General features: G+C 32.8%; 1 protein-coding gene, 2 long non-coding RNA genes and 1 pseudogene across 3 annotated transcripts; 1 reads left to right on the plus strand and 3 right to left on the minus strand.

Annotated features, from left to right (window-relative positions):
- Positions 1 to 314: 314 nt before the first annotated feature.
- On the minus strand, positions 315 to 1418 carry LOC123199258. The gene is made up of 2 exons (XR_006498297.1): positions 897 to 1418; positions 315 to 816 (listed from the first exon to the last, which is right to left on the minus strand). It is a non-coding gene; the product is annotated as an uncharacterized LOC123199258 (long non-coding RNA).
- Positions 1419 to 1429: 11 nt separating this feature from the next.
- LOC123198983 lies at positions 1430 to 2405 on the minus strand (annotated as a pseudogene).
- A 7514-nt stretch (positions 2406 to 9919) lies between these two features.
- Positions 9920 to 13144, minus strand: LOC123198984 (TMV resistance protein N-like). The gene is made up of 2 exons (XM_044613783.1): positions 12660 to 13144; positions 9920 to 10065 (listed from the first exon to the last, which is right to left on the minus strand). The coding sequence occupies exons 1-2, from the start codon at positions 13142 to 13144 to the stop codon at positions 10020 to 10022; spliced, it is 531 nt and encodes a 176-aa protein (XP_044469718.1). The 3' UTR covers positions 9920 to 10019.
- Positions 13145 to 17262: 4118 nt separating this feature from the next.
- LOC123199273 lies at positions 17263 to 17918 on the plus strand. The gene is made up of 2 exons (XR_006498313.1): positions 17263 to 17367; positions 17487 to 17918. It is a non-coding gene; the product is annotated as an uncharacterized LOC123199273 (long non-coding RNA).
- Positions 17919 to 18162: the final 244 nt, after the last annotated feature.

Genomic DNA, 18162 nt, shown 5'->3' on the forward strand with positions numbered 1-18162 from the left:
TATGATTCGTGCTATCATACTCCTTGTAAAGGTATGATAAACTCTACAAACATAGTAAAGAAGCAGCAAATAAAATACAGAAAACTAGTTTATTCTTCTTTTCTCGTCTTTATGAAAATACTACTCTCTTATATATATTTATTTAAAGAATTTATGAATCTATAGATATCGAAATGAATTTACATACAAAGATGCAATTATTCTTCCACCAAATACAATGACTAAATCTTTATTAACATACATTGGTATTTCATAATCAAATATCTTTTCAAATTCCAAAAACACAAGATCTTGTACAATACACAGTTTACTTGACAACAAATGGAGTACGAAGATTGTTGGCCTGTAAAAATTTACACAAGAACATTGCAACGATACCCCAAAAACATAAACCCTAAATATATGCTTTAAAAGTTGATAAAAATGAACATCATGCATCGAAAATTGGTTCACTTACAAACCTAACTTCGTCCAGGTAATAAGACTATTTATATTTACAATTTCTCAGGACACTTGTGGCTGCTTCAAAAATGTCAGCAATTTAAAGTATGCAGATTATGTTTGTAACAACAATGTCCAGAGTTAACTTTGATTGGGAAACGAAGTTCCAGCAATGATGATCTTCCGGAGAGATTAAGCTTGTTGATTTTTTCTGGTATAAGATTAGGCAGGCTTGCGAGGACAGGTGGCCCAAATTGAACTCTAAACTCTTAAGCATTGGAAGTACTCTCCTAGTGCAAGCAAGTCTCGAGCAGCCTGGCAAGTTGTTAGGATACAAGACATCTGCTGTAATGTTTCTTGGCGAAGACGATCAACCTGTTCGGGCAAGAGCTTATAAAGTTGGTAAGATGTCAAGATGTTCCAAGTAAAACTAACATAGATCAGATCATACAAACCTGAAATTTAAAGAACCATGTTAAGCTAAGATCCATATTAGATTCTGTAACCACACTTAAGTTAGCAGAAAAGCGAAGCACTCAAGAAAAAAAAAACTACAGTTTTTCAGAGCATAACAAAAATGATATTTGATGCGAATCATGAATGCAAAAAAATAAAAATAAAAAATCACCAAAATAATGAATTCAACGCCAAGAAGATGTTTAAAATAGGTGTGATTTGTCTGGCATCTTGGGCTTGCAGAATTTTGGCCAGAATAATAACTCAGTCATCAGCTAGTTATTTTCCATGCAAGCAGCATAGTGCTTTAATAAACAGTTAGAAGTAGAAGAAAACTTCGATTTTCCAGAGGAATGCAAATTCAACTCATTAGAAAGTTTCTCAATATAAATCAGATGTGCTGACAAAGAACTAAGTGATGGGTCAGAAAACGGGTTACAGGAAACTATTGAAAGTTAAGATCAGCAATACTTCAGAAGAATCCAGAATAAAGCCATACTTGATTGAGCAATGATGCAGAATCTTACCTGGTTCACAAAGCTGACTTGAGCTTCCAACTTCCAACTTCCAACTTCCAACTTCCAACTTCCAACTTCTCCGTTGCAGTAGGTATCCTTGGGATGTAACCTCCTTCTACCAGTTGACCGGCAGTGACAGTTTCAGCAAGAGTTGATTGCAATAACTCCATGCCTAGAGTCACAGCATCTTCGGTCTGCTGCCATGACTGTCTTAGATTATTAACTTCCATATATTGTGAATCGGTCAAGGTGTCAAGATGAGGAATGAGAACCTGTTATCAATGTCAGCCTATTAATCAGCGTTATTCTACCTTTGATGAAAGACTTAGAAAAGAATTCAATTAAGATGTGTGTGAAAGAGCAATATTGTGACACTCCTAAGCAAATCTCATATCGATAAAACACTAGAGATGTTGCGTATCTTTATGTGCATATAAAATTGATTAAATAGTCTGTGAGCTCTTAAACCGTCAAGACACATTTTGGATTACAAAACCCAAACCTATGGCTTCTCTTCTTATTATCCATAACCACCTTCAACGGAGCAAATTATTTCACTTATTAAATAAATTGAAACATGAATCACCTTGAGAAGCTCAGAAGGACGAAATCCTCCTATCCAAAAGGAACAACGTTCAGCTGCTGTCTTCCACATGTCAGACATTATATAAATCCGCTTTTGCAGCAGTACATTTCATGCGGAAAAGTTCAAAATAGTGGCTCAAGCCACCCTCCTCTGGTATGTGAAGCTCTATATCACTAATATGGGCCTGCAAAGCAGATCTCAGTTCACAAATTTGCCTTGTTTGCTCTTCAACCCATTGTCCATACTCCATCTCAAATGCTGCAATTCCAGCACAAACCTCGGTGAAGACTTTTTGTTTAATGCAAGAAAATGAAATGACAAAAAGTAGTATTCTATAAGCAACAGGAACTACTGGAAGTCAAATTTCAAAGAACAGATTCAGCACATCAGAGATTATATACATAGCATCATTTTTCATGGAGGTGTCAAGTTTGCGAAGTGCTGGACGCTTGTGCTTATGGATGGCTGGAATCTATTGCCAGGAACATTTTTGAGAAATTGATTTATGGACAGCAACGACTTCAGTGCGGATGAAGAGGTGATATAAATTTTCTTAAGTACTTGTTGCAAGCACTTGAAATGATATAGGAAACAAAACTATGAAAAACTCGCAGGAGTCATGCTTTGAAGGGATCACGATTAAACAATAAATAGCAGGAGCATAGCATGACTGGTGGTGGTAAGCTAGTAGTAACAAAATTTCACAAACTGTCTTAACATTATTTGCACACTCTTGGTTCCGAGATTCAGATACCGAAAAAATGCAATTAGAGTCATGCAATTCAGCAATACTTTGACAAAACTGGGTTTACAGGTCCAGAGAACCCCATCTGAGAACCTTCTATTCCACCACCTAAATAAAACCCTTGCAGTGTAGCATTCGCTGTACAAACATTTGAATGTAAATAAAAAATGATGGGAAAGGGTTTCTAGTGTCATAATACCGAGTAAGCAAGAAATAGAAATAGTAAATCTTCTCAATACCTGATGTCTAGCTCACTCAAGCTCCTGCTCCAACTGAACCAACTGTAATCTACTAGATTCTAGCTGTTGAACGCAGGTCTGTTAAAAAACACAAACTAAAAAATTCTAAAGCACTTGTTGCATGCTAAATCTGTTTCAAAGTAGGCCTCATCATACCTTTTTCCGCAACCGGCTTTTACGAGCAGCACCACGGTTTTGTTCAAGACGTCTTTGTATCTGCAGGAGTTTGTAACAAAGAAAAAGACTCACTTCATTTTGAAGGGAATATCATTTAATCTATTTAAAAACCATGTACAGAATTACCGACAACCTATGGGTAAAATTGATCGATTGATAGACTGCAACAACCGAAAACACAAATATACAAGATCACAGAGCTATGACCAAAAGTCCCCGTGAACTAATGCACTAACTACCTTAATTGCATTAATACATGAACCATTTTACAAAAGTGTTATATATCAGAAGTTTCAGCCAACTAGGCAAACATAAAGCAACAATAATTTCAAAGAAACAAGGATCAAAGACTAAGAAGCCGAACAAGTGTTTGTGAGTCTGCTGAAAACAGAAGATGCAAATAAACATGTACAATAGCTAAAATGAACTAGAAAAATATGGCAGGGAAAAGAGGGGAAGATAACATGGAGGAGAAAAATAGTGTGTACCCTTCTAATTTTCAATGGAAATCTTTCATCCAACTAACAAATACATCCACCCAACACAAATAAAATTCATATAAAAAAGAACCAGAGGTAAACAAATGACCAGAAACACAATCGAACTTACCTTATCCAAAGGTTTACTTGCTTCTTGTTCGTACTTGTCGGAAGGCAGGAATGTTCCACCTCCCTCCTATCAGAAGAAGTAGAGTAAATGTCAATAGTTTGCACCTGAGTGTCTAGTTTTGTATCCACCTCCACGATCATAGGTGTTGATGTGTTTGGATTGCCATTACTTTTAAATTTTTCCCGCCATCTGCCAATTTGATGGATGGGCTCATAAATTCCAAATCTACTTGGGGTGACAAATTGGGTGAACGGAGAGTTCATGCCCTTCGAACTTAAGATGGGATGCAGCTCCATTAGCTTTTGATATAAAAAAGCATGCAAGATAAAACCATAAAGACAAATAGGTGCAAAATTGATATAAATGATATCTGAGTTTGAGGTCTAAATTTGAACTGGAGCAAAATCAGCCTAGCAGGATATCAGATTGACTTGAGTTCCAAAGCATAACAGCCCGAGTCATGGAAACCTTTGAAACTTGCTCTACTTACACAGTAGCAACAGACTCTAATAGTTAAGTTCTGACTTAATTTGATTCAGATCTGAGAAGACTTCAATTTAACAATAAGCTGTATCTATTGTAAATGAAATCAACAGAAGATGAATTGTTTATAAGTGTGCAAAAGGAGAAAAGCAGATGCAGTATGTAGCAATCTAAGCGATGAAAGTCAAATATCATAAGTTGAGAAAGAAAAAGGCTTTAATTTAAATGCAACAGCAACAAGAACAAGATACTGGTTTTCCATTTCTTGGTCTTCATACTTATGATTAGAATCCGGCAGTCACTAACATCTAAAATCAAAACAGAGGAATTCTAAGACTAATTTTCTTTCATGATAACTAACATGCACATCACCAGTTACTTCGAGTAACGACTGTATAACAGGTGCCTCTTCTTCCGTTAATGAGCATTGGACGCCTAACAGTAGGATAACAGGTTCCGTTTAACTACCTCCCAGAGCAAGCTTGAACCGGATACTAAATTAGATACAGTCTTCTCCTTACAATCTTTCATGCTTCACAGATAAATCATATATCAAACGCCAAAGGGAAATAACATCGAGAAAACCAAAGGCAACAAGTATATTCCTGAATAAGGTGACCATCTATCTAAAATTTCATATGATCTCAGAAAATTCTCCCACTGATCATGTTCCTTACAGCAATTTATATAGCACTTCAAACAGTCATTAAAAAAGCAACTTACAGTATTCAACTTCTGGTCTCTATCCACTGATCTTGCTTATCTTTTCAAATCATCATCTTTGACATACAAATAAAATCACTCCACATATTTGCTCAAAATATTACGATTTTATGTACAATAATTAAGTAACAATTAAACCTTCTCCAATAACAGAGGATGTTTCACATGATTTTTTTCATCAAGTCAATTGTTAAATTCGATATGAATTACTTAATGGTGATTTTTCAAAGACCTTATTCCCTTCTATTTTTATTTCTTGATAAAAAAAGTAAATAGCAGTGTCGCTTCTATTTTTATTTCATCCTATATTCCCTTCTTTTTCTAAACATCCAAGAGGGAAGGGAATATTTGCGTCTACATTCCCAACCCAATACACATATAAGTAAGAGTTCATCATCACTTGACGATAGTAGCAGACCCAAAGATAAAATTTAGTGGGATCAACGTTGAATAAAAACAAAATATAAAAGGGTCAATTAAGAAATAATAAAATCTAAGAAATTTCAGATAAAATTTTAGGAGATATATCAATATCCTCTCTCTCTCTATATAAAAAAACAAATGCTAACATAATGTGTAAAGTACATATAATAATAAATTTTAGTTCAAATCCAGGACCTTTAAAATGGTTTAAAAACTCACTATAGCATAATTAAGTATAAAAAGTAAACAGAATATAGTAAATGTCTTAGAAAATCTTAAAGCCTAAACTATATGACACCACCATCTGATTACTGAAATGGATTAACACTTGATCGATTGCACCTTCTTTGTAGTATGCAAACTCTACGCTGCCATCATTGTGCATGCTCTCTCCCACAAAACTGCCATGAGAACTCAACTAGAAACCAGCACACTGAATAGCATCAGGGAACTACATAGCGTAGACAGAAAGTTAGCGAGTAGTTCAGAAGTCAACATTAACTAAATGCATCAGCCATCGTTTTACCATATGAAAGAGGACATGTGAACATAAAGGGAATCTTATCAACCGGTTCTGACCTAATATAATGAGCTCATGGACCTTGTACTTACTTCTGATTTTCTGTAAAAAGAGGATCTTCAGGTTTCAATGGTACAACATATTTGTCAATCGCATAAAATAGTCTGTAAAATACAATGAATATTTCCATCAATAATAATTATAATACCAAAACAGCATAGACTTATTTTATTTCTACATGTGACAAATTGAACAACAATAGATCAGTTTTAGTAGATTATGAGTTGAGATCACTGTATAACCCTTTTTTTTTTTTAAATAAAAAGATAAAAACCGTAATCATGTGAAGTTCATTAACAGGTGGAGTTATATACAAAATCTTGATAAACCAATTGAAACATACAAGACATCTTTGAAACAAAAGGGAAATAATTTAGAAAAAACCATAGGCCACAATTAAAGGATGCCTTATAACAATGTTTAACATGTAAAACATAAAAAAAATATATATATATATATAAAATAATTATTATTTTAGATAAAGAGTTAAATGAACATGAGAAGTCAATGAAAAGAGTTGAAAGAAGATTTGCAAGTTAAAATTTGACTAAATAAATAAATTAAATTCATTGTTTGAGTCCACTTACCATGTAGTAGAAATGCCTAGGCATTGTCACATATTTTGAGGGCATAAATATGAGAAAGACGTTTACTAGTTACCAGTATGTATTGAGGCCATTAAAAACTATACAAAACAAGGCTTCATAATATATATATATATATATATATATATATATATATATATATATATATATATATGTGTGTGTGTGTGTGTGTGTGTGTGTGTGTGTGTATCTTTTTTGACATTTAATTTAATCCAACTTACAGTTCATAATACGTCCATCGCTTGTATATTTCTGAATGAGGAGACTATCTGTCTAAAATTTCATATGATCTCGCCAAACCATCTATTTTGTCATGTTTCTAGCAGCAATTTAGACAACACTTCAAACAGTTATTAACAGAGCAATTTATAGAATTCAATCTCATATCTCGTCCACTCTTGCATCTCTTCTTAAATTGTCATCTTTGGCATACAACAAAGTCACTCCACATTTTTTCACCGGGCTTTGAACCCTACCATTCTTAGTTGAATGATCAACAAAGAACCCAATGTCACTCTGGCTATTCAAATTAAGTTTGCGCAATTCCATGGATGTGGTAACATAATTAAAACTTATGAATACATTATCTGACTCAATAACTTTCTCAACTTCAAGAAACTCAGCCTCAAATGTTATCGATCCAACAAAATGGCCAAAGAAAATGCTCTCTCCATTAACAATCAATTGAAATCCAACATTAACAGTTCCAACTTGTTGATAGTCTTGTAATGATACAACAACACACAAGGCAAAACCGATTAAGTTATCATTGACCCAACCTTCTGGACACTTTATAAAAGATTCATTACTTTTTAAATCAAACCACTTTGGAATTTCACATCCAGGGTAACAAATGCGCACATCTAGCCGACGATATATAGAATCCTGCATGTACATCACTTCTTTAAGTTATTCTATTGCTTTGAGATGCACAGACACATATATAACCCAATTTAATAATATATATTTTAATATTATGTCATATGAAACTCTATATTCATAAATCAGTAGTTCAAGTAAGATTTTAAAATAGAAAATATTTTGATTAAAGAATTATCAACTTTGTCTTAGATTAAGATTACATAGTATTTCATTATATCAAATAAAAATAATTAAATATATTAATTATTTAGTTAACAATAGCAAATTTATATGTATAAGAATATTATACAATAAAAAACTTTATTTTAAATGTAATTGTATGATAAGATTTAAATTTAAGATATGATGAGAATGAAAAGTGAGTCAGCTAAGTAAGTTATGTTTAAAGGGATATGTTAAGGATAAAAGAAGTTATATTTAAAAGTATATTGAGAACAAAAGTGTGAAAACTATAAATTGGTGGATCTGTATATAATTGTGAAGACTATTGTGGTGTTAGAATAGTTTTCATAAATTGATGGACTTAAAACAAATAGCGGTTTTTGGCTAATAACATAAAACGATGAGTTTCAACCAAAACAAATCATTCCATAATAAAGGATAGAGAGTTATGAAAAAAGTAGAAGTTTCACATAAGCTTTCAATTTTCCTTTCCTATTCTTGATTTTTTGTTTTTTATTTCATCAAAACTTACATTCTTCTTTCATCAAATTTGTTCAATGCTTGTTTGGATAGTTTAATTCAATATAATATTTATATATAATAGCCCTACCTTTCTTATTCAGTCTAATATAATTTTAAAGACTTAGAGCAATCCAATACAGTGCACCAAAAAATGCACCCAAAAAATCTCAAATAGGCAAGACACTATAAGGGTAGGGCTATTTGTTAAGTTTATATAAATTAAAATTTTAATCCACACGTCTTTTACTTTTAAAATGAAATATGTATACTCATATTTAATTTTTAAGCCTTTTGAATGGGATATTAAAAGTTATAAAGTTTGAAGATTCAAAATTTATAGAAAATGAATTGACATCATAAGAAAACAGAAAAAGAGAGCAAGATAGACTTACATGACGGCCATACCACACATCTGCGTTTCTCTCAATATTCAGGAGAGCATCTGTCATATCTAATTTCAGTTTGAAACAATTGAGGAACCAGGCTGCCACATTAGAAGTTTGAATACCTAGGAATGAAGCTGGAAAACTTGATATTAATTCAAGAGATATGCAATTATTTGCTTCTATATGTCTTAACCTGCTTGGAAGCTCTGGTAAGTATTTAAGCTTCTGGCAATTGCGTAAATAAAGAATGTGCAGGTTAGAGAGGTCTTTGATGCTCTCTGGTAGTGTCTCCAAATTGTTTTGGTCAAGACATAAATAATTCAGTGAGAGTAATTTGCCAATATTGTTGGGTAACACTTCGATGCAACAATCAACCAAGCTCAACATTGCCAGTTTTTGGAAGACAGAAAAATTGATGAGTGGGATTCTTGATCGCTTTGGCATCTTACATCTTGTCAAAGATAATGTCTTCAAGTTGATCAAACTTGTTATAAATGTTGGTATTTCTGCAAAAGAAATTTCCTCCAGTTCTAGTACCTCTAGACTTTGTAAATTTCCCATGTCATTAGGCAATCTATCAAGTTTGGAACAACCCGTGAGATAAAAAAATTGAAGAGAATTTTAACTCATAGATACTCTCCGGTAACCTTTCAAGCCTTTAACATTTTCTAAGACTCAATATCTTTAGTCTAAATAGATGCTCTATTGACAGCAATTCTTTTATTGCAGTTCCATCTAGATACAACTCTTCAACTGTACAAGGGAGATATGAAACTGTTTTGAGATTTGAGCAATAGGAGAGATTAACTTTTCTAACAGACTGCCAATCAAAACTAATTGAAAGATTATCAAAGCTTTTGCATCCTTGTAGATTCAAGATAACAAGTTTATGGAGATTAAGGATGGATGAGAGACTCTCAAGCAAATTTGTACAATCTTTCAGAATCAAACTCTCAAGATTTGGGATAAGTGAAAAATCTGGCATTCTGTATAGATGTTTAGAGTGTCTAAGGTTAATATGTTTCAAATTAATAAGAACCTGTCCAAAAAAGAAAAAAACTAAAATCAAATGACATAAAGCTAGAAACATAACTAACTTTAAAAAAATTACAATTTAAAGCATACAAAAAAAAGCAATATAAAAGTTAACAAATACCTGGTTACCAGTCCAGAGTTTTTTAACTTTGCTATTAGGCATGTAAAGTGCAACAAGGTTTTTTGGATTAAAATGTGACGGCAATGATTTGGCAGGATATCCATGAAAGCAAAAGTGCCTTATCTCATAGAAATCAAACTTAAGTTTCTTAAAACCATGCAACTTCTTTCCATCATTGGAGTTTTTTCTTTTTAGGCATCTTAAGTTGTGGCACAATGTAGAGGAATCAGAGTCAGATACCTTCATTCCATGTTCAGACCCATAAAATTTCAGGAATCTTAGGTTTTGCATGTTGTTGAAAGCTTTAGGATTTAAATGCAACTCTTCTACTTTAGACATATCCAAGCATATGCTTCGAATTGCTCTAGTTCCCTCGTAATCACAAGCATATTGGTAAAAAGTCAATTTGAAATTGCTTAATTACATAAATTCTTAAGTGATTTACTTTCAAATATATTTCTTTTCAAAATATGTAAAAATATAACAATAATAGATGTGTCATTACTACCCTATACCAAATAATTTAATAATATTCTGCTACATAATATTTTATTATATTTTACGTGTAAAATAGAAATAAAAAACAAGTGTTTTGGCTCTTACCATATTATACTTCAATACTGAAACGATTTCATCGTGATTCCACAACTGACTACGTTTACCAGGATCATCAATTGATTCTTGCCGAACAATTTCTTTACCCATTTCTTCAAGTAAATCATGCATTGTTATAGTGTCAGATGATATAGTTATGAGACACCTTTCGATGAGAAGATGTATAGAAATATGAGAGTCAAAGTCACGAGTATTCAAAATTGCTTCTATGAGATCTCTTTTATATCCTTTAAAGAAACATGCAATATCTAAAAATACAACCTTCTCTTTATCATTTAATCCATCATAACTTATTTTTAACACCTTGTGGACATCCACATGAATACTTGTTCTTAAGTTTTTTAGTGCACTTTCCCATTCTCTCTTCTTTCTCTTGAATAAAAAGGAACCTAGAACTTTAAGAGCTAGTGGAATACCTTTAGCATAAGCTAGTACTATAGATAATAGCTCGTTATAATCTTCTGTTGGAGGGTTTCCTTTAAAGGCATGTAGGGCAAAAAGTTGAAGAGCATTATGAGAAGATAATCCCTTCATCTCATGAATGTGATCCACTTTACAATTTGTTAGCACATGTTTATCCCTTGTCGTTATGATGATTCGACTTTCTGAATCCAAGTTGTCAAAAACTCCCATTAAACATTCTATTTGTTCTAACTTTGTTATGTCATCAAACACAATGAGAACTTTTTTTCTGCTAATGAGACTTTTTCTTGTAAACATGAATCTATGATTGGGATGTTCATCCCCTAGAACTGCAGAACTCAGTTTTTGGTATAAGTCATTTAATCCCCCACTTTTCTCTGATTCTTCTCTAATATTCAGAATGAAGTAAGAAGCTTCAAATTGGTTGGAGATTTTTTCAAATATAGCACCAGCAAGAGTAGTTTTTCCTATGCCCCCGATGCCCCAAATTCCTAGCTTACAAACACCCTTTGAACATAATAAATTTTCAATATCTTCAATTGATGACTCTAGTCCAAGTAGGTTCTTGGTAAGAATAACTGAGGAGTTGTAATCCAGTTTCCTCCATATATCATTGACAATATCCTTTACCAATGCTGCCTCATTCCTAAAAATAAAAAAATAAATAATTAAATAATATGATACAAAAATTAAATGACTGAAAACCAATTAAAGAAATATAACGTAATTTTAATTCTTTTCGGTTTCTTTTGACTGTTCATTGAATAAAAATTTTTAAAATATAAGATTGGCATAATGAAGAACTGCATCATGACATGAACTCAAGTTCATTTCTTAGTGGCACAAAATTTTAGATTCAAATATAATTTGATCATCACTTTCCATATCCTAAAAACTTGTAAAACTTATCAAAGCTAAAATTCAATTCAATTCTTGGAAAAAATGAAGTAATCAGTAAGTACGTATTTGTAAAGCTGTGACTTAAAAAAACCAGAGTGGAAGTCTTGTAATTAGGAGAATAAGTTGGGCAGAGTTTGGTTGTTAGATAATAATCAGGGGTAGTTTAGTCATTCCCTGGCTAAGTTGTTATCTAATAATGGGTATAAACCATTAATTGGTTTATTAAAATAAAAAAGACAGAAGAAAGGCATGCGTTGATTTCAAAAAAAGAAAAGAAAATCGCAAGAAGCTTTAGGCTTGAATTTCTCTCTGGCTCTTTATATTCTCTGTGTTAGGGTTTTCAATCCTAAGAGAAATCTGCTTGTTTTTTTCTACCGATTTGGCCTTCTCATCGTCGAGTCAGCATCGTGCTTGCTGTGATTCTCTGTTTCGAGTGGAGTTGAGGTCTGTTTGGTTGAGTTGAAGTAAGTCAAGTTCTGTAAGTGTACTCTTTCGATTCATAATGAATCTTGTTAAAGAATTCCTCTGTCTTGGATGTAGGGTTCTAACATTTGAACCCGAACCAAGTATATTACTGTTTTGATTCATTGTGCATTGTTTTTATTATAGTATTCTTGTGTGATTCTTAGGTGATAAATAATCTGGATCTTGCATTATATTCAAACTCGGTAACTATAAAACATCAATAATATTCAATGATATATCATATTTAGATAGTAAAACTGACACTTCGTATTAATGGATAGTGTTTGTGTTAAGTCTTGTTGTGTTTTTGGGCCAGAAGACACACAAGAAGAACCCAACCCAAATTAGCATAGTATAAAATATATTGTCAAACTTCCGATTGATTATTATTTTGACCATCTGAATCGGTCTCCTGTAAATCTGGAAAAGATAATAAAAATAGAAAATATAAGGAACTGCTGTATGTAAGATTATTACATAAAAATTGGTAATTTGTAGCTTCAAAGTACTTACCAAAAAAAAGATTGTTACATAAAAACATTGATAAAAAAAATTGCAGTTACCTAGAGTTCTTTGAATCATAACCAGCAATGTTGGCTGCATCCCTCAAAGCAGTCCTCCATCTCTGCAACATCTCTGAATCATCCATAAAACGCTTTTCAAGCTCAGCAAATGCTTTCCCAAAATCCCCAGTTTGATTCCTGACATCAGATGGATCTACTTGATAGAAGACTGGTATTACGATCTGATTATACGTGTTCTTACATTTAACAATCTCTTCAAGTTCTTTGAGACACCATCTGGAGGAAGCATAGCCTTTAGAGAAAATGATAACCGAGATCTTTGAATGTTCAATTGCCTTCAAAAGAGATGGAGAAATTTCTTCTCCCCTGACAAGGCTATCATCAATGAAAGTTTTAATCTTTTTCTGACAAAAGGCTTCATATAGATGGCTGGTAATGTTTACTCGGGTGTCCACACCATGGAAACTAAGGAAAACCTCATATTCCAGTTTAGGAGAAACGGAAGAAGAAGAAGAGGAAGCCATTAACATCAAGTGATAAGAGGCACTTTGCATTAACAGAGAGGGTTAAACTAAATCATCAAATAATTTAGTAATTGACTTTATATTCCACCATCACTAAGTCTTTTAGCATTAAAAAAAATTGGCCGGCCGAAAATTTATAAACTATCAGTGACATAAGCGTTAGGTGAGGGTCCTTAAAAATTCAATTTGTCAGTCCCTTCTCCACCCACCGCGTAACCATCCTCCGCCACTGCCGGCCTGTAAATATTCGTACTTAAAAATTAAGTCATATATGGGTTTGTGCATATTTGGGATTAAATTTTCAAACATTTTAACTTAAAACTATTGATCCCTATAATTGTTCCTTGCCAGGCATGGATTTTACTATGCCTATTCATATAGCTACCAAATTCATTCATCGGCTTATCCTCAAGGCCAAGGCTTCAAAAAATGGATTAATTAGGTCTGTTTATCTGTTAAGGATTTGTTTTGTTTTGTTGTTCTGTTAATTAAATTGGCATCACTTATCGGTAAGATGCCATACCATTTCATTTTCTCCCTTTCATCTCTTTTTCCCAGAAAGTGACCTGCCTTTTCCCTGTCTGACGTTCCTTACTTGGCCACACACGTTAGGTTTGATTGTCAACACTAATTACAATATTCTGATCATCAACTTCACTTCCAAGCCAATATCTCAATCATATATGGGTTAGTTGAGATTAAATTTTAAAGTACTAGGTATGATTGTCACATTAATTTGATATTAGGATCTTTATCTTCATTAAAAAAAAAAAACTGTAAACTTCTAAAACTTTCTCTCAATGATAGATGGGTTAAGTGAGAGTAAATTATTAAGAATGACTAGGTTAATCTGAAAGTTGACAATGGAAATTAGAGCTATTATTAAGTAAAAAGCTTAGATATTTGATGGTATCTTGAATAATTTGGAATGATGAATAGAAGAATCTATCTGTAGACGTGTTGAATACAATTTCTCAGCAACATCATATTGATCCATGGCCAAAAACATATCACTTTGTTAGTTTTTTTTTATTGACCTATGTTTGTAAAACCTATGTTTGTCCAGAACATAAATATTGCACAATAAAACAAGATGCAGAAATAAAGACCTCAATATATCTAAGCTACCAACAGTAACCAAACCAATAGAAAATTAAACTACTGATATTGCAAACACATGTAAACATGAGACTTTAAAAAAATTTTATCTCCACCCCCAGTAAAAACTGTACCTGACGAGCAATCCCTCGAAATCACCCTTCTCAAACTCACTCTCTGCTTCCTTCCTCAACGCAAGTGCCTCCAAGCTCTTATCCCCAAACCCACTAATTCCATTCAGCTCCATCATCACCTGAGTAGCTTTTGTTGTCGTTCACAGTGTCCGACCATAACTCCACTGGGCAAAGCCATGAGGTTGGGCCTAGACCCAAACCCTGAGAGTCTCGAAGTTGGTGCAAACTCTGACTCTTTTCACTTCACTTTGACTTTGATTACATAACTAAATGGTCTTTCATACAACCCGTGCAAAAACATGTTAAAGAAAGAAGGCGAAGAAGAAGACAATAAAATTACATTAACAACAAAAACCAGAGGAAGACCGAAGAATCGCGAAAGTGATCGAGAAATGAGACTTGAAGGTGACCGGAAAATGAAATTTGGGGGTGCTAATTCCTGGAAATTATGTCGTATTGTCTCTTATTATGTTGCCTTCCTAACTACTCGGCTAACTTTCTGAAATTTACATTCATGCTCTATGCTCTGTAGTTTTCTCGAAAAAAGATTGGTACTTTCATTGGTGATGAACATCAGACGAGATCAAATTTTTCTTCTCTTTTGAGCGCAAATGAGGAGTCAAAGATCTAGGTTTTTGTTTTCTTAAAAGGGGTCTGCTTCTTCAAGCTGGTTTCTCGAATAACTTGTAAAGATTCTGGAATGCAGGAAGAATCCGTCGGATGTAATTGGCGACATTGGTAGTGATTGCGTAGGATCAACAGATAGCATGTAGAGAGCTTTTAACTATACATTCACATTGGGTTCATAAACATTCTCATGAGCATCTAACAAAGAAAAAAGTGTAGCACAATCATCCACGGAAGCAGCAGCTTCAAACAGCATCTAACAAAGAAAATTGTATAAATACATAAAAAGGAGAAGCAGAACAGATTGCGGAAAGCTAAACGGCTTCAAACGAAAAGATTGCAAAAATATCAGAGGGTGGAAGATTAGGGCTTGAAGTTCTTTAACATCTTCACTTGTTTTTATCTATTACAGTGCGACGGGAACATATTAATAAAGAAAATTGAAAAAAAAAACAGTTTACGATTTGTTTTGGTTTGAAGCAACATTAATCATAAATCAAATTGTAAACCATTATTTTAATTTTTCTCAGTTCAAACTAAACTGTTTTGAAAATTAAATTAAATCAAACCATATTTTTTATAGAGTTTGATTCGATTATATTCTGCCATCCTAAGAGAAGTGATGATGAAAAAATTCACATTAGAAGAACTTTTTATTTTTTGGAAAAGGAATAATTATGACTTGAAACTGCTTTTTAAGCAGTTATATATCTTTCAACACAAAATTAAACCCATCAGGGCCCCACAGGAACGCGTAGTTGGGAAAGTTAACAATTGCAACCCTCAAGTTTCACTTTAACCAACCTTTTTGTTTCTTTCAGTGTTATTACATTGACAGTTGAATCCCTCAAAGTCAAGTTTGCTGATGACATGGAGTGAAGTATCTTGACACTAATATAGGGACCAAAATGTCATTAAAAATTTTCATGACTGAAATACAAAATCCAAACCTAACCTTAGGGATGAAATTGTCATTTTCACTGCAAAGGGCTGCGTTAGGAATTGTGGCCTTAGCCTCTTCCTCTTCGACAACTTGTAATTTTTTTTCTTGTGTTAAAATCCAGAAAACACAGATGTGTTTTTGCATTTTTGAAATATGTCAAATATCAAAACCGCCCAAAACCAGTACAAAATATTTTGAGACGGTATTGATAATTTAACAGAAATATGAAATGTATTTATGAAAGAAAAAACACATTTCATATGTTAAAAAAAGAGAACATAAATCGTTCCCAATTTACATACATACATACATATATACATATATATATATATATATATATATATATATATATATATATATATATATATATTTTAAAGAGTAAAGCTTAAAATATTTTATTATGATAAATTGGTATTTATACGAAAAAAACTTTATATTTTTAATATATAGAAAATTTTCACATTTCTGTTCCTATATTTTTTAGAAAACGCGCTTCTGCATTTGCACTTTCGTTTGTACTGCATGGGCTAAAATTGAAACTCCACCTTTCCACTTTTTTCTTTTTTTTTTCTGTCGAGTAAAACTCCACCTTTCTTCTTTCAAGCGCATCCACCTTATTTTAACAGTGCAACCTCCATTGATCCTTCAAAACAAAAAAAATATTTTTACGTGATTAACTAATAAGTTAAATATGCTTCATTTATATTTAGTGCACATTTGACACAGCAGAAGAAGGAGCAACAACCTATACTAAGGGTTAAACACATTTTCGCATGTCTTTCTTGCTTTCCACAACCCATTCACTATATGCACATGACCCCAGTTTTGTACTCTCATCCGTTTCATTTCTTTTAAGCTTTAAACCAACCTTTGTTATGGAGATTTCAGGTACATACTTTACTGCTCAACAAAGTAAGCACTTAACCAATGAGTTACATTATTGAGAAGAAGATCATCACCAAATCAACATCTGAGTATAGATGTTGAAGAAATACGGAAACAAGCACAATTCCAATAGATATAAGTATAAATATCGAAACTCATATTAAACAAAACAACAAAACCCATATTACACATTAAGGACCAATCTCCCAAACACCATAGATGGTTTTGATACCATATCGTAATATATATTATTGGCCTATAAACATAAAGATCGAAACTCATATTACATCAAATTAATTGGCTTGTATTAAAGTTCAATCTCCCACACTTACATACCACTCACTTATATTGTATTTGTTAGATGTAAGACTTTAGTCTCCAACAATTCAGGTGGTTTTTATCAGCTATTTTTGTTGATTTGTAAGTACATTTTGAAGGAAACTACTTTTTTCGTTTCTGTTTTGACTACTACCAAATTGAACACTTGCTCCAGAGGCCCTTAAGACATAGCTCTTTTTCACTACCGAGAAGAAAAGGTTAGCTCATATCTTTCTACTTTTGTGCTTCGTCAGTTCGTCTGTTGTCATCTAAATCTGCTTCTTTATTCCATGCCCTTCTTCAATTCTCAATGTCACATTATTTCTGAAAATATCAGAAATATTGCAAAGGCAGCAAGAAGACTAACAGCTCAATCTTCCCAAGAAACTGGAAAAACTATACCATTTTGGTTATCAGGTATGGTTTCTTATAACTCTATTTTATTTACAAGTAATCGGTTGATTAGTTTGCTTTTATCTGTTAAAATCTGTGCTTTCTGGAGATGGAATGCCAGGTTACAAATCTGAGTTAAAAATCAGCCTTTCTCCCAAGAGACTAAGAATGATTTCCTTCCTAATCCTCGCACACCTAGTTGCTATTATGAATTGCAGGATTTGAAGAAGTCTATGGAACAGTTTTTAGAGGTGAAGCATGATGATTTTTAGCTAATAAATGTTTCCTATCATCAGAAACTGTACTTGTTGACCTAAAACTTTTCTTTGTATTTCTATAGGAAACTGCCCTTTAAATCAATCTCATTCTTTGTATACTTATAATCTTCAATCATCTTCTTCCTACTTTTGCATTTCACACCATATACTAATACAATGTCAATCTTAAATTTTATTTTTTTTTTGAAATTATTTGCGATAATAAAAATCTTAAATGAGGGATTGAAAATTCGAGGGAGCTTCTTGCCAATTGCTTTGATAAATATCGAGATCGCATGATTTCTCAAAAAATCCAGATTGGCAGATAAAGAATTATTAATGAAGCTTGTTCCTACTTTTCAT

The sequence above is a fragment of the Mangifera indica genome, chromosome 16, assembly GCF_011075055.1.
Source record: "Mangifera indica cultivar Alphonso chromosome 16, CATAS_Mindica_2.1, whole genome shotgun sequence".
NCBI lineage: Eukaryota > Viridiplantae > Streptophyta > Magnoliopsida > Sapindales > Anacardiaceae > Mangifera > Mangifera indica.

Bases quoted from the DNA above. Each gene is read 5' to 3' on its own strand.
- LOC123198984 (XM_044613783.1), bottom strand. From the start codon at position 13,144: ATGGCTTCCTCTTCTTCTTCTTCCGTTTCTCCTAAACTGGAATATGAG. The intron at 10,066-12,659 runs GTAACTGCAATT...TGTGATTACGAG, and splicing joins TATGATTCAAAGAACTCTAG to GGAACTAGAGCAATTCGAAG.